At 37.1% G+C, this 17,320-nt stretch overlaps 1 protein-coding gene across 2 annotated transcripts in view; it reads right to left on the bottom strand.

Annotated features, from left to right (window-relative positions):
- Positions 1-17,320, bottom strand: part of COL5A2 (collagen type V alpha 2 chain) — a 165,297-nt gene that overhangs the window by 32,125 nt on the left and 115,852 nt on the right. For both annotated transcript variants that reach the window (XM_042822469.1, XM_042822468.1), the window contains 13 exons: positions 16,759-16,791; positions 16,064-16,117; positions 12,428-12,538; positions 11,070-11,147; positions 9,430-9,474; positions 8,867-8,920; positions 8,213-8,266; positions 6,813-6,866; positions 5,566-5,619; positions 4,783-4,836; positions 3,395-3,439; positions 2,189-2,242; positions 1,477-1,521 (listed from right to left, as the gene is read on the bottom strand). In XM_042822469.1, the coding sequence (XP_042678403.1) occupies positions 1,477-1,521; positions 2,189-2,242; positions 3,395-3,439; positions 4,783-4,836; positions 5,566-5,619; positions 6,813-6,866; positions 8,213-8,266; positions 8,867-8,920; positions 9,430-9,474; positions 11,070-11,147; positions 12,428-12,538; positions 16,064-16,117; positions 16,759-16,791 (735 nt within the window). The remainder of the gene's footprint in view (positions 1-1,476; positions 1,522-2,188; positions 2,243-3,394; positions 3,440-4,782; positions 4,837-5,565; positions 5,620-6,812; positions 6,867-8,212; positions 8,267-8,866; positions 8,921-9,429; positions 9,475-11,069; positions 11,148-12,427; positions 12,539-16,063; positions 16,118-16,758; positions 16,792-17,320) is intronic.

Raw genomic sequence — 17,320 nt, forward strand, 5'->3', positions numbered from 1 at the left:
GGAGTCTGCCAAACAATTGTCATGTCCAGTGAAGCTGAATTCATGCTTTACGCCAAACAAAAATTTCAGCCTTCATGTAGAATTTTTACAGTTTGAGAACTAGCCTTTTTCATAGAATCATAGAATCACCAAGGTTGGAAAAGACCTAAAAGATCACCCAGTCCAACCGTTCACCTATTCCCAACAGCTCCTACTAAACCATGTCCCTCAACACAACATCCAGTCTTTCCTTGAACACCCCCAGGCTCGGTGACTCCACCACCTCCCTGGGCATCCGTTCCAGTGCCTGACCACCCTTTCTGAAAAGTAATACTTCCTCATGTCCAGCCTGAATCTCCCCTGCCGTAGCTTGAAGCCATTCCCCCTGGTTCTATCACTGATGACACGAGAGAAGAGGCCAACCCCCAGCTCACTACAACCTCCCTTCAGGAAGTTATAGAGAGCAATGAGGTCTCCCCTGAGCCTCCTCTTCTCCAGGCTGAACATTCCCAGCTCCTTCAGCCTCTCCTCATTTTTAACCTTTATATTTTGATTTCAGTGCTGAAAATTTTTTCACTGTTTTGAAGTTTCTTCAATTAACTTACCCTTCTTCCATGATACATTAGCTGCGTTTATTAGACAATAATCGTTCTCTAGCTTCTATTACAGTTAATTATTTTTAATGAATTTTGTTATAAAATTGCTTGGTCATTAAGACGACACATGTAAATAAATATTTCTCAGGCTCATATTATTCCAAGACTATGGAAGCTTCTAAGTAAAGAAATAAACTGTGGGCAGATATGTTTGGAGATCAGTTTCTTTTTCTTTTTTTTTTTTTTTGGCTGAAATTATTGCCCTTCAATATGCTCACATCCACAGTTTGCACCGCCACAACCATCAGCAACTCAGCTGAAATTATATGAGACAGCCCGCCATTGTGCTTATTAAGCTTTTTCAGTGAGGAACCTTTTATCAATTTGAAGACATTCATACGCATGCTGCTGGTTCTGCAGTTCAGTATGTGTGTGTTAATAATTAAAAGCCTGGCTTTTGTATATTTTATAACAGAGCAACAGCAAGTACCAAATTCTGCTATTGGGGAGTATTTCCACTTGCTGAGTAAAATCTCATTTGTCAACTTCGCATATAGAGGAAGAATATATGCAATCATAAACTGCTTTACATTACGTATTATTTAAGGCAATTATCACCCTAAAACATGGATCCTACTTTAAAAAAGCAGCAAAACACCATCTGTCCATGGAAAATGCTATCCTAGTCCTCTGCAAATTAAAACCTTTAAATTAAGTAAAATATTTTGCATCGTTTTCAGAAAACATCAGTAAAACCAAGATCAGTAACTTCCTGGTCCAGAATCAGGAATCAATTACGGCTCCAACAATGGCCAGCAGTTGTTTGTGTTTCTCTTGATGATACCAAAGGGTAAGTGGTAAATACGGGATGAAATAAATCAAGATTAAGAAAGCAACTTACCATTGGCCCCGGCTTCCCAGGCATGCCATGCTGACCACGTCCACCCTACGTATGAAAATGGACAAGACAGAAAGTCTGGAGGAACTCTTTTTTTTATATATATCATTTGTGATAATGACCACAGAGACTACAGTGTTCAAATACATGCTGGATTACAGACCCCTCCAAACACTGATGTGTAACGTTTTGGGAAGAAAATAAGCTTCCTTCATGGAAATAGATTTCTCTACTTCCGAGAGGCCAAAATTCTGACAGCGTCACTGTATGGTGCAGTAACATAAACAAAACAAGAGAAGGAAATTTCTACTCAAATATGATTTCATACAAGGGCAAATCCCTGTTTTTGTTTTCTGCTTCAGCATTTTTTGTTGAAAATAGACTTTCCAGAGAATTTTCACAAAAACAAAGGAGAAATTCTTGAATCACAGGAAAAAAGAAATACCGTTATGAGGGTATCTGTCCTACTGAAAAGTTCTAGCATGAGAAATTACAATGCTAGCATACAGGTGGCATTTTCCTCTTCAACTTGACTTCTGAAATACACTTTAAAGTTCTCTCTCCACAAAACTCTACTCAGGCTGTAACTTTAAGCTACAGCAGAACTCACCACTGAAGTGACCAGCAGTCACACAAAAACTTCTGGGCTCACAGCTTTAAATTTAAATTAAAACAACATAGGAATTACTAGGAGACAAACCAAGACCCTACTTACAGGAGCACCCTGTGGTCCAATTCGACCTCTTTCTCCTGGCATTCCTCTAGGTCCCTTGAAGAGAGAATAAGAAATGCAATGCTCGAGAACAGAACAACAAAAAGTAGAAAACACGGTTTACCTAATTTTTCCTCAAAGCAGAAGAGACCCTTTCTTTTTTTTCCTCCTATCTGTTTTTTTCTTTTTACTTTTTCTTCAAAAATTCATGACTTTCCCTTAGTTTCAGAGATCCTTTGCATTATACTGCTCTTCAGGAATTTTCTGTTCAGTCTTCTTTATTTGTTTTTAACGAGAACATGATTAGCTTTAGTGAGACTACAAGCACAAAAAGGACAGCTGATTTGAACAATCGTTACAGAAAATAAGGTTGATTTTGGTTTCTTCGTTCAGGCGTATTTTATATTGCTCTATGACAGGAAAGAAATAGGAACTTAGACAAATCCTTGCAGCTTCACAGGCTTGCCTAGCAGAAATGTAATGGACTATAATTTCTCTTCTCCTGCTCCAACAGTATTTCTAGTTCTAAAATCATCAGAATAAATTCAGTACGTTCTTACCAGGGTCAATGATGAAATCCCACCTACTGTGGCTCATTCACAAACAAGGTTCCCCTTCAGGGATATTACATTATGTACGACACGATAGTGTGCTTTGAAGAGATGTCATTACCTGATACTGTGCACGTGTTTTATGTCTACAAGCACTGCTGAAAGTGAACTTTTGAAATGCTATACTGCTTACAGTTCTCCATAAACACATCTGAATGAAAGCTATGCTGAAAAAAAGCTTCTCCTTTCTATGCCACAAAGGCACATCCTCACCATAATATCAAAAAACCTTTCTCGGTGGTTTTCTTAGCTCATACGTTTGTGATCTAAATTATTCCATCTCAGATTAATCTAATTCAAATGAAGCATTAACATGGAAAAAAAAACTATCACTACCCCAAATGTCTCAGTTTATATGAGTAGGCAAACAATTACAAAACCTACACGAAATTTTCTGTTGAATCTATTATTTGTACATCCATGAACTGCCAAGAAAAACATCTTACAAGGTACTAGCACTACTTATAGTACAGTGGAAAACAAAGCATTAGCAAGGAGAAAGTTCAGCTTCAAGGCATCAAGTATAGATTTCACAAGCATAAAATTCCTACACATACTATTGGCAATATGTAACAGTGCGTATACATGTAATACTCACTAGAGGACCTGTTGCACCCATGGCACCTGTTGGTCCAGATTCTCCCTAGAAACAGAAATGAGATGGTACAGTTAGAGAATACAGGTTAAAGGAAAAAAGAACTACTTATTTCAACCTCTTCCTCTGCACTCATGTACGGCCTAAGAAGATGATTTGAACAGTCACCTGCATGCACCACACATGTACCAAAGGCATTGTTTTACCCTGACATCAGGTGTTCCCTGGTTGACAAGGAGAAAAAGCAACAGAAAACAATAGCCAGCGGGATTCACAGGCAAGAAATTGTTGTATTTTCCCCCTGTTGTCCTAGCTGACAGCCAACTATTGCGCTGTTTCTACCAAATCCAATATTTCTGCTGTTCTTGTTTCTACAATGTTAGTCTTAGCAAAGATACCTCATCTTAGACAAACTTCCTTTACTTCTAATTTCACATTTATATAAACATTTTTGGAAGACATTCTTCATTCACTGCATTTGTAATCTGAAGGAATAGATCTATTCCACCTGTGATTATCACCTTCAGCAAGCCAAAAATGTTTTAGCATCAGCACTAATCAAGGTGTAAAAATCTGAAAATAGGTTTTCTATGCTTCATTAAAATAACTTTTAATCCATCTTGAAAGCACTGACAGCAGCTGACTATCCTGCTTTGAGCTGAAATGTAGTGGTGCTACAGAACCAGAGAATATCCCAAACAGAAATTGTTAGCTGAAAAAAATTTGCGTTGATAGAATGTTTTCTTTCCCCTTCAACACCTGTTTCCTTTAAGCCAATCCTCTTTAAACCTAGCAAGGTAAATTAAGAGAAGAAAATTAGACCTGAACTGCACATTGCTTTATTTTCTTATATATATTATATATATGTAATTTTACACAAAATTTTAGAAAATTGTTTTTACTCTCTGTTCCAAGACACTCATTTGATCTGTGGTTATCTAAGGTAATTCATAAAGCAGTAACACAATGATCCCTCAACCAGCTCACACAAAACCAACATGGACCATAAACTGGCCAAGTAGCAATGCGTACGGACACTTTGCTAACAGAATTCAACACCTTCAACATTACACAGGTGTCACAGACAGGCAACAGACTCACCTCATGACACCCCAAGTGAAACTGCAACCAACACAAACTCAAATGCTTTTTTTTTTTTTTTGTATAAAGCCCAACTATGTAATTTCATAAGAGTTAATAATGATTGAGCACAAAGTAAAAATGGACAAGTCCACACAGCATCCCCAGAAAAAAAAAAAAAACATTAACTGCATGCAAACAGCACCAACAAAAGTGGGTACAAAGCTTTATTCTATCGTCTACTGACTTTCATTAGCTTGACTTTACATAAAACTTGTTTGAAGTTTTAACTCCTTGGGCCACAAAAATACCTTTGCTCCAGCTGCTCCAATTTCACCTTTTGGACCGTCGAGACCTTTCAATCCCTGTAAGAGTTACGAAAATCTGGTGATATTACATTTATATACATACACACTTATACGCACAGCATTTCTACCATTATTGTTAAAATAATTCAATGCCAGAACCTTAAGAATGGACTCCAATTGGCAAGAGCAAGAAAGGGGGAAAAAAACAGAAGGAAAAAATTATGAAAAAAGTTTCTAAACATTTCCTAAATGGAAATTGTTTGTACAAGGTACATTTCCTTGAGTTTACTTTCCTTAAAAAAAAAATTAAAAAAAATCCGAGAACAACAAGGAGTAGACTCTGAGCAATAGGAAACCTATTTATTTCTCCCTGGAGTAAAGTTCTGGCCAGAAAACTTGCTACTTTGTAATCACTCCATCTTGCAAACACATCCACCCCTCAGGTTCCCCACCCTAAGGAAAGACTTGCCAATGGAGTGAAAGAACTGTCAGCTTTGTGCCTCCTGAAGCTTGGCAGGGCTCATGCAAGCTCCATCCAGATTCCCAGAACATATGAAAGTAAAGAGAAGAAATTAGAAAAGAATACAACTGAGGTCAGCTTAATGGGGAATAGCACTGATTTTCTACAAGGCCCTCTCTCTCTCTCTAATGGCAGTGGTTCTGCTATTATTGGCAGGACTAACAGTGTAGTCAAATTCATCACAAATACAAAACCAGCTGAGTGTCTTAACGTTGAAAGTGTCTTGAAACATCACCAGTAAAGAGAGGACAGACCATGTTTCTTACCCTGTGACCCTTGAGACCTGGAAGACCTGGAGCACCAGGAAAACCTCGAGGCCCCTAAGAAGAGAAAAGGAAAAAGAAAAAAAAAAAAAAAAAAAAAAACACACCAAGTAAAACACTACAGATTTCTGCAGATAAAACTAGTAACAACATTGTAAACAGGGAAGAGGGTAGTTTTAATTAGTAATAATGTTCCTGAAACTCCTTCACCACAGTGACATGATTCAGCATGGTACAGCATTTAAGGGGGGTCACAGACAAAACAAGGTAACATCCTATGAAGCCAGAGAGTCCCAACATTATACACATTTTCACTGATACTGACACTCTTCCAGGATTTTACTAGAGGCTTTAAGCACAGATGACGTTCAACTGCATGCACTATTCTAAAAGCATACAAAGATGATTTTATTAAGTAAAAAATAAAACAGCCTAAACTGAACAGAATGCTTCATAGGCTACATTAGCATGAAGCTTACAAAATATTATCTTTGATCCATAAAATTTTGAAGAAAGGCTTAGGAGACAATGCTGCCTCACTAAAAGATAATTTCTCTCTTGAAGAGATCGTATCTCTCAGCACTAACAAAATTAACTGGCAAAAACTGAATGCTTGAGAGAAAAGGAGGCAGTTTAAGAGATGATGTGTATCAGGCAGCTTCTTGGATTTACCTGTCTCCTTTTCAGCCACGCTACAGTTTCCTTCCAGGTATAGAAATGTGACTAATACAGGTCAAATATAACATTATCACGTTATATGTGATGGCAAAATGGTTTATCAGACATAACTGCTTTCTTTTATTTCTAGAGTGAACCACGATGAGCATTCTCTGCAGCACAAGTACCTATTACTTGGAAATACTTTAGTCATGTGTACACACTTGTGTACACACCATCACTTCTTCCCCTGCCTCAGACTTGAAAGGTGAACACTGCCACCTTAACCTGACATCACTTTATACTACAGTATGCATGATTACAAATGACAATGTGAGATACTGGGAACTGTACAACTGGCAGGCACTGCCATCTGCTTCATGCATATTTCATACAGGAAATGACTCTCAGATTAAATGAGGGGACTGCTGAACCACCCGTTTGTTTCTTAGCTATTACACTGATCTGAATTGTTAGAGTTAGGTGATACAAACACTGCAGAAGCTGAATGAGTAAGCTCTGCACTTATCGAAAACAGATACTGATGACATAATTATGGCTATTTGCTAAAATGCAAATAATTATGCTCTTACTGGAGATCCTGGAAATCCGGGCTCACCAGACTGTCCTGGTCTACCAGGTTCGCCCTAAGAAGAAAAAGAACATCAACAAAACAACAAAAGATACATAAAAACAGCAAATAAGAAAATGCAGTTTTCTCACCTCGATCTCCCATCCAAACAAATACAAAGCCTGTTTTACAGTAACATTTTCAGTAACATAAAACAACTGCACACACGACTAACAGCGTGCATTGCATGCACTAGCTTAAAAGGCATTGTAACAGAGAATTGCAGAAACTGAAGATTGAGTCTAAAGTGCCAGGTGGTGCTGCAAGGTGGTGGTGTGCTGGGAATTTAGAACCAGGCAGCCTTTGGCAGTCAAATCATTTTGATTGTCCTTAGGAACAGAAATCTAAAACGATTTGCATTACAGCTTGTTACTTCTCCTTCCGTTTGAATTCTGTTGTAAAATGAGTACAATCCACCATTGATGGTTTTCTCCACAAAGCAATATTTTAAAGACTGAAAATCTACTAGATAATCAAATATTCCTTATACATATCAGGTAGGTCACATACATCCAGGACATCAGACTGCAGAAATATGAAAAGTAGTTTCTGGACAGAGAGATGGTAAAAACACATCACAGATGCAATTCATGAAACCCACACAGACATTGGAAATGGAGAAAGTTCCTAAAGTAGTATTGATATTTAATTTCAGTGCATTGAGAATAAACTGTTTTCACAGATTCTTATACCATTTGGTTCAGTTTAACAGGAAAGCAACCATTCCCATGGTAATTTCTATACTGAAGCATCTGGCATCTCCAGCTTTCAATTCACTTTACAGTTACAGTTCACAACTCCAATGAATTTGACGTGCTTTGCAAACAAAGAATGTACATCTAATGGAAAATCCCCAGCTTACTGTTGTGCAGTATGTATACATTTATTCATATGCATGTATTTTACATGAAATATGTGTAAATAATCATAAAATCAATTATGGGTATAATAAATTATTTAGTTAAGTTTTCTAATAGTAAAATTGTACTGTTCATATCCAGATGCATGTTATTGTTACAGTTCTTCTAGCTCATCATGTCACTCCAAGGAGAGCAGGGGCTGCAATTTGCCCCCTGATTTCAAGAAAGACAACTTACTGAAGAACTGGCTGAGGAAAGAAATAATAAGGGCTTAAACTTTGGGTATCATGGTAACGTGTAGTGAGAAGAAAGGTAGGTTCTGAACAGAAAAACATTGCTAGAGACTATTGTTATGACACTGCGATAGTGGGAAGTATGATTACAAAAAGAAATAGAAAACACGTAGCTGCAACAGACACATCTGCTCGTTAGTCATTCTCTAAAAGAAGCCAATATTTGTTTTATTTGAAATAAAACAAAATACGAACAGTAACAAACTTACATCTTCACCAGGTTTGCCTGGAGGCCCTTCCGGTCCACGAGAACCAACTGGACCCTAAGGAATAAGTAGATTTGATGAGAAGTAAATCTAGTCACTAAAATAGCTATTTGCTCTATTTGAATGCCTTGTTTCACAAAAAAACAGGTATAGAAAAAGGATTATAATGTGTAAGCACGATTGCAAAATTTTGTGGTGCTTCAATCATCCTGCCCCTAAGAAAGCTGCATTAAGCTAAAATGTATACACGTATAGTACAAAAATGCAAGATGGATTCTTCAGGAGAAAGGAAATTAAAAATCAGCAACTGTTCCCAGTCTGTCTCTCACTTATACTTTTGAATCATTATAGTACTTCGAAAAAATGAATATTTTCATCTTCCTTTATGGGCTACCCTACCAGCTATGGTGTTACTCGTGGTTAGCCATCCTCAGGTCTGTGGTGGAAAAGTAAAAAAGACTGTTTATAATATCACTCAGATACAAAATAATTCAAGTTCACTGATCCCTGAAGGCATACTTCAAACACCACAACTCTTTACTTAAGTATTCATTACTTAGCTTTGGTTGAGACAGCATGGAAGAAAGATCTCTAAAGGAGGTGTAATAAACTGTTTGCTATTTTATGGTAGAAGTGCTTGAATTTAACTGGTCTTACCATAGGTCCTGGATCTCCAGGTTCACCAGGAGGGCCTGTGGGGCCAGCACCACCCTATAATTGAGGAGAGATGAGTATAATTACATATTCTATAAAGCAAACATAAAAGGATATAAATTAAAAATCAGGATAAGGAAAACAACAGATTATGGGACAGTCTGGATTCTAATTCAGAAAAAGCACAGATGAGTGAAAGGCAGATGCTAAGATTTCTCTGGAAGGATTCTTCTTTAGAGAAGCCCTGAGCCATACAGAAGTCCCATAAGACGTTAACATCACGCTAATGTCAAAATCACAATTGAAGCAGCATCCTTTGCCCATCCTCATTAAAAGATGTGTTGGGTCAAAACCTTGTTAGAGATCTGATAAATTGTACAGTCTATAGAGTAGATCTGAAGCAGAACTTGAAAGCAGTACATTTAGGTTCACTTCTAGATGAGGACGCATTCAGCCATACTTAAGACAGTCTCAGAGTTGAGTTCTCTTCTACATATACAAGTTACTACATGCTCTGTCATCTTCTTTGGCCAACTGTCTTAAAACGCATAAGATGAAACACTTACTTGTTTTCCTTGGAGGCCTTGTGGACCTCTTGGACCCACTGGACCCTATCAAAATAATAAAACGTTACAGACTGAAGACCATGTTTCCCTAAGCAACAATTACCCTTCAGAGACAGCAAAATTGCCTGATAACAACTGTCTAGTTAACATTTGTATGGACAAACTCTCTGAAAGGCTTGTATGTTATGAAATCCAAACAAAGCACATCAAATGAAACTAATCAAACTCAAAAGCCACAGCAGCATAACTCATTAGCCACTGAAAACACGAGCTTCGGATGCCACAGTCTGACATCAGTAAGAACAGCCTGTATGAGTGCATAATTTTACTAGAAAAATCCAAGGCTACAATTACATCTAGGGGGAAAACAGTCTCCCCCTTTAATTGAATTTAATTAATTAGATTAATTTACTAATGCAAACAATGATAAAATAAATTTGCACTGTTCTTGGCTATGAGCAGGAGTGGTAATGAAAGGATGCATTTTCATGAATCATACAAAATACAGGAGGAGGCTCCAAATGATTGCTGTTTGTTACAGAAAATGTAGATTTGCCCTTCAAAAGTTCCATGGTATTTTTAGAACCTGCAATATAAAGTAATCTCTTCTGAAAGTCCTTTTTTTTTTTTACTTCTACCAAGACAAAAAAGTATATAGCAGACAATAACTTCCATTTTGACAGATTCGAGATTTCTCTTTAGCACACAGTTCATTATTTTTCTAGTAGTTTTTCATCATACTTATGCCCTTTTCAACCAAAATTTTAAAAAGTGGGAAAAAAAACAACAAAAAATAGTAGGTTAGCTGAATAACAGTTATTGAGTTTTACTGAGAACCTTTCAAACAGTGTTAAAACTGAGTTCTAATTGCTGGGGGCTTGGACGGATAAGAAGCAGGTAGGCAAACTCATGGACAGGGCAGTCACTGAAGGAGAGTTTTCTCAAGAAAGAATGCTAAAAATGACAGGAAAAAAGCTCGCAACATCTTCAAGACATCACAGTATGAAAAAATACACACAGCAAAAAGAGATACTATTTAAAAATAACCCAAACAGTTTAGGGTGGTGTAATGGATTTCACAGAAGATTAAAAAAAATTCCATGTTACCAGTACGTTCCCATTGCTCTAAAAATGAAGAACATACCTAAACAGTGAGAGAAAACTGGACTCACTGTTGAAAAAGAACGCCTGCCTTAAAACAATCAGCTCACGGCTGGTTTCAGAAATACTCTTTTAAATTGCTATCAAAAATAATTATCTTTAATGGCACAACATGAAAAAGAAACCTCCAAAGCTGCACATTTGTTTATTCAGCTTTGCACTACACCTGACACTCTCCAGTTCCTCTGTACTGACTCAATAAATGAGAAAATCATGCATTGCTTTTTTAATATACCCTAATAGCTGTTGCATTTCAGAAGGAAAAAGGAGGGCAAAAAGCAGGACAGAGTAAGGAACAAAAAGCTTCCACTTCAACATCTTTTCACTGTCTTCAGATACCATTAAAAGCTGCACTGGAAAATTCTGTATATTTAATTTCTAAAGTCACGGGAATTTGAAGAGGATGAATTCTACTTTGTTTTTTGTACATGCACTCTATTTCAGAACTATTCTACAATACAAGTCTAATTTGGTCTTACCACTGCACCAGGCATCAGCCCCATCTGACTACCAAGTCCAGATTTTTCATCCAGTCCTGCCATCTGAGCTGCAAATGGCTGAAAAAAAATAAGATGGGTGATTTTAGTTGTCAATCATGTTTATTCACAAGGCAAAATTCTATGCAACTATCTCTTCACTACTTCAATAGGCTTTACAGCACTACGAGTAAATTCTTGTTCCAATTGGTAAAATAAAGGTTCTTTTCATATATCTGAATGCTTCAAGGCATCAAAGACCAGTCAAATGCATCATATTATCTGCTTTCTATCCTGACTCTACACCCACCTTAATTAAAAGGGAAAATGACCTAAAAAGAGAAAAACTTCTAATTGAAGTAATTACATTTCTTTCACCATCCTCAAGTTTAAATCATACTTGAATTTCACCTACAATATTTCTTCATTTCTTCTAAGACTGCTTTGTTTTCACTTGCTGTGCCTCAAGTTCAGAAATATCTGAAGGAAAACGGAAACATGCCATCATAAAATCAGCTACATTAGGCTGCATTTTGTGGCTCTAACGGATTCCTCCACGCTGAAGAGATTTACTGAATCTGCCAGATTCAGGCCCATTGAGAATGGTGTTTAAGCCAAGAAAAGCTTCCTGAATTTGGAGGCTGTCGGCCTAAATGATATTCCTTCTTATTGCCAAATAACAACTGTTTTCAGTAATAAGGCAGGAACAACAGAGTGAGAAACAAAGCAGGTACCTTTCACATAGCAACAAACATGTAATTCAATTTCCCTCAGAAATTCAGAAATCTATGTCACAGTCAGTCATCATTCCACAAAACTTAGGAAAAAAGTAACTCCTGCAGAATATTTTGTCCACACGTAGGGCTGGTTAGCATTGTTTTCCACAGATAATTCCTGATTAACCATTGAAGTGTTTGTCTGAACAATGTCAGAAAGAAGTAGACTGAATGACATTTTAATTACTCATATTGATTATTTCCTTATTTATAATCTGTACTATTTTTTCTTTGCTGTACTACTAATTTGGTATTCCAGTTTCCCTGTACTATTGATTTGACCCTTTGCATTTAAGCCAGGTGGAATTAATGGGACCCTGTAAAGAGCTTTAGATTCGGGAACCTTGTCTTTTCTGCATGTTAAAATCCATTATAAAAGTGTCCTTTCAGAGTATTTTCACATTTAAATTATCTCAGTTTTTTGCAGAACTTGCTTTCCTGCTTGCCATTGTCCCTCCTGACTAGGAGACAGAAATAGTTAGAATAGCATCCTGCATTTGTTGAAATAAATAGAAGTTACTGTGTAGGACGTGGATCTGAACCAACAATCACTTCACATTCCACCAAATCAAGTGTAAAACTCACCCTGCTTAGTCCGTCTGGTCCTGCGTGGGTAGGATGACCAGGAGGACCAGGGTCACCAGGCTGGCCAGGGATACCGGGTTCTCCATCAATCCCTTGAGGACCACGAGGACCCTAGTGGGAAGATAAAAAATGCTAAGAGGATACAAAGGTATCCAGGAAAATCCTTGTACACAACGTCTCTGATAAATCCAAACTAGTAAAGTAAGATCTTCAAATAAACAACATCCATCAACACCTGTTCTTAACCTTCAGATGAGAAGCGCTGGTTAACCTGAGTTATCAATCCAGCACACAAATAAATTGCAGTAATTTCTCTTCAAATCTATTCTGGAAATTCAGGCTTCCCATCATTCCATATTAAGAGTATGCTATTCTTGAAAAACTATTTGGCTTTGTGCACTGTACAGAATATCAAGAGTTTACCTCCAAAAATATAGATAGCTCAGACTAGTACACATACATAAAAACTCAGGAAATTCCATTGATTTCTGCAGCCTTCTGACATCATGAATGGTTAGCTCATACTGTTGCTGAATCCCCAACACAGTCACACTGCCAAAAATACAGAGCAAGTCGCTTGGTGTTGATGCTATCTCAAACCACAGCTTGCAGAATAGAGAGGTCCCATTGCTCCCATTTTTATCACCCACTTTTGATTTCTGAGCATGATCTTATCTTGTACCAGAACCAAAATTAATTTAAAAAGCAACTAATAAAAACATCAGTACAATAACATAAATAATAGTAGGGGCAGAAGATATTCTTAAATCCTAAACACCGACTTCAAAGTGCTTATTGCTGCTGCTTTCTTCATTAAAAGAAAAAGGCTGGAAAACAGGGAGGAAAAAAGTCTATACTATATAATGAGCTCTTCTACTTTAAGGATCCTTGGAAGCCTGGCTCTATGACTCATCTTTATAAACACAATCATAGTTAGACAGCTTTCTTGTATTTCCAGGAGATGAGGACTGTGTTTCCTTGCAGTCGGCAACACGTTCCAGGGAAATGTAGGGTCTGACTAGTATGATTTATACAGTAAAGATAATGCATTCTCTTGGGAAAGAGTTATGTTGGAATGGCATCGACATTAAGATTCCTGGAAACTTCCGTTGAATAAACCATTCTTTTCTCACAGTTCTCACTGCATCTTCATGGCCTAAATTCCTATATGCCAAGTAATCAGTGGAAAATTTTTGTTATCAGATATACATGCACACACACATAAACTTGCCACAACTGATTTGTGAATAGCTAGTATTCTGAGAAAGATGGTGCAGATTCTTGCACATGGGATAGAAACAGAAGGTTCTATCAAAAAACTTTACTATCTAGTATTTCTACTAAAAAAGAAGAATGCACTGCCAAACCTACAAGACCGTAACGTCTGAAGGAGGAAAATTCTGAGGATTTGCCTGAAGGGATTCAGCAAGCTTCTATAAAATGACTACAAATACCCAAACCAAGATACCTTAACAAGATGTGATGTAGTAAAATGGCTATTTTTTTTTAGCTCCTGCTTAGGAAAGAAACCATATTTTTGGTCACTAAGCACTAAGGCACTAAGCTTCAAGAGCAACAGTACAACCACCCCACAAGCTCAGAAGTCCTTGAAAAGCATTTCTGTATTTATAGCTGGTAACTAACCACTGGTATATAACCAGATCTTCTTGCACTTCGAGAAAATATTAATTAAAATTAATTGATAGTATATATTTAATATGTACACGTAGAAACCTTTACTTTTAGCAGCTCAGCTAGAGTCCGAGAGGATTACCAAATATTTTAAAAATCTAGCAGAGGCCACAAGGTGGCATCCTTTAAATATGTATTAGAATAATGACAATTTATTAATTCCAGCCCACTGCTGCTGTTGGTGAGGAAATACTATTGCAGGTTTTGCCTGTAATAGAAAATGCAGCTTACAGCAGAACACTTCAAGACTATTGTATTTCTACTGCAATTACTATCTAGTGTAAAAATACTGAAACAAAACATGCTGATACTCTGAGCATGCTCAAGCATATTTTCTGTCTTCATAAGTTCATTTGTAAGCTGTATCACACTCTAAAACTTCCCATTCCCAGATGCATTTTATAAATCCAAACATACTGCTGCCTTTACGTTTCTCACTACTACACAGACAAATAATTGGAAGCAAATACTCTGCTAATAGTTCCGAATTCACTTTATATCCAAGTTCCTTGCTTATGTAAAACACAGAGACCCATCGCAAGGTTGAGTTTCTACTACTCACTAGTCAGTAGGAATCCACTTAAAATATCTTAAAAAATACATAAATTCAAACAAACAAAAGGCTTGGAAATGTGCTTTAGTGGGTTTGCAGTTAATTTTATAGAGCAAAAGCCTATCTGTTCCATTACCACTTTTAAACAAATAATAAACAACGTTTATTGAGAGTTTTTCATGTTGCAAACAGGAGGTGTAAGCTAACTTTCTATTTTCCAGAAGCGTAAACCAAAAATCCTGCACTAGCAGTCACTACAGACCTAAAGCACTGCCATGTGCAGTCTGACATAAGATCTCAACAAAACCTTTGACATAACATTCTGAAATAAGTGTTTCCTAATCCCTTCATTTCTCTTCAAAGCACTGTTAATAATACAAAGGAACTCAGAACTTTTTTTTTTTTTAATAACACAATCTTTTGATACTTTAAGTGTTTCTAGCCATGACTTTGTAAAGATATATACAGCACAGGATCAGAAATGTAGTGTCTCGCTGATAAAACTGCACACTGAGAAGACGTCAGACATCTCTGCAAACACATTCAAGATTCCTCCACACACCACAGAATTTCACAACTACTTCAAGAATTCCTTTATGCATTGTGACAGCCATTCACCAGACAAAGGTCTTAATGTTGCCTGATTTAGAGAGCAGCAGTGGCTTGGCATCTATCTCAAGAGGCAATACAGTCATTCCCCATCTTAGAAGCAGTGTCATTACCACCTATAGACAACAGGCATTCACCAGAGGAACAACAGAAAGGAGTCAGTCTCAGGCCTATGCCTAAAACTCAGCTCTGTCATTCAAACAAAATACGTTAACTACTGGCTTGCTCTCTCCAGAGGAATAGGAAAATATCCACATAGAAATTAAAATGGCACAACTCTATAAAACCTGCTAAAAACAGCTTCTGCATTTTGTCCCAGCTTTTTCAACAGGAACATGTTGTCTTTGGTATTTTCAGCGCTCCCGTCTGGCCTTTCTGTGGTTCTCCACATGCAGACACTGAAATTCCCTTATGAAGTCTTTATTTCCACTGAGCAATCTCGATTATATTATTCACCAGCATACCAACATATGTAGTCACATATTAACTCCTGCTAATTTCCTGAGCTCTGTCTGTTCTGAAACGCTCCAATCCTCACAATCCACACTGCTGCTAACTCACAGTAGTAATCAGTAGCCAGCAGTGAGAATACCATTTAGTCTCAATTATTTTTCTCAAAACATAGAGATAGTGAGACATAAACATTTTTCTGTTTGTTAGCTAATTCTTGGAAGATATGAGGAAAGTTCTGATAACTCTAAAAGACACAGAGAAAGTTTAAAGCCATCTAACATTTTGAGGTTAGTACAGAAATTAATTTCTAATACTTTTTAATAACTTACAGGTCTTCCCTTAGGTCCTCGTTCTCCTCGTGGTCCTTGTGAACCAGGAGGTCCCTAAAAGAAAGTTTAGAAATATTAAATGCCTTTTAAACTAGGTAATGATCTATAAAAGCTCTGTTAATATGGAATGCCACGCCTACGTGAAAAATAATTTGTAATTTTTTTTCCCCACGTGATCATAAATAAAACAGTTATGACCTGAGCACCTCTTCTCGATTGCATATTGCCTGAAGGGAGTACAAACAGGATGCAGAGATCTACGAAATAGTTTCATATCTCATGTGCTCCACAGCTTAATCCAGCACAGATTTTCTGAATGCTGGAAGATCCCAAAGAAATATCCAAGTTTGAAACACTCTTCAACAATAGTCCACAACTGTTCTCTGCTTATTCACAGCTGGAGAGCAGACTGTATCTCCTTCTTCTCCTGCTAGAAAAGCATTCCTCAGCAACAACCGTGTTCAAATGTCCACAGACAAGTGTGTGCTACAAAGCACACATCTATTGCTTAGGTCATGGGCTGACCTAGCACAAATTTCCATAATCTTGTTACCTCTCCAAATCCAGCAACTTTGCAAACAATACCCCATCACATGTGTGGAAGATTCCTCCCTTATATCATTCTCACAACACAAAGGAGAAATGGCAGAAAATTGTAAATGCTATCAGTGAAGAGAAGATAAGAAAATACTCACTGCAGGACCTGGGCGGCCTCGTATTCCTGAAACCTGAAGAAAGTAATATAAATAAAAGTTAGCACACGATATTACGCCTGTATTTGTCACCACAAACTGTTACAGAAAATTATTTCTTGAAAAATAAATAGTATTATTTGCCTGGTAATTAAGATACCAGGCAAGTTCTAAGGCTTTTTGAAAATAAAGTATTTGTTACATCCTCTCTTTTTTCCTTTTTGCAGAATTTCTACAAGCTACATGAATAAAGTCTTTGGAAGCACCATTGTTATTTTTACAAAAATAAATAAACAAATAAACAAATAAATGACAATGAGATAGCTTATCTAGTCCTTTAATTTGTGACCATCCAACAGACTGGGAAGTGGCTTTCATCATCCTTGGAGGTATTTAACAGACGTGTACGTGGCACTTAGGGACATGGTTTAATGAGAGACATCAGATGATCTTACAGGACTTTCCCAATCTAAATGGTTCTATCATTCTCAAAAAGCATAACAGTAAAGGTGGAAAGGGAGAATTTTTAGCACCAGTTCTCTATTTTTAATGCATTTTCCAAACA

Source organism: Centrocercus urophasianus, unplaced genomic scaffold, assembly GCF_019232065.1.
Source record: "Centrocercus urophasianus isolate 14NV4802_14NV808 unplaced genomic scaffold, USGS_Curo_1.0 seq_20, whole genome shotgun sequence".
NCBI lineage: Eukaryota > Metazoa > Chordata > Aves > Galliformes > Phasianidae > Centrocercus > Centrocercus urophasianus.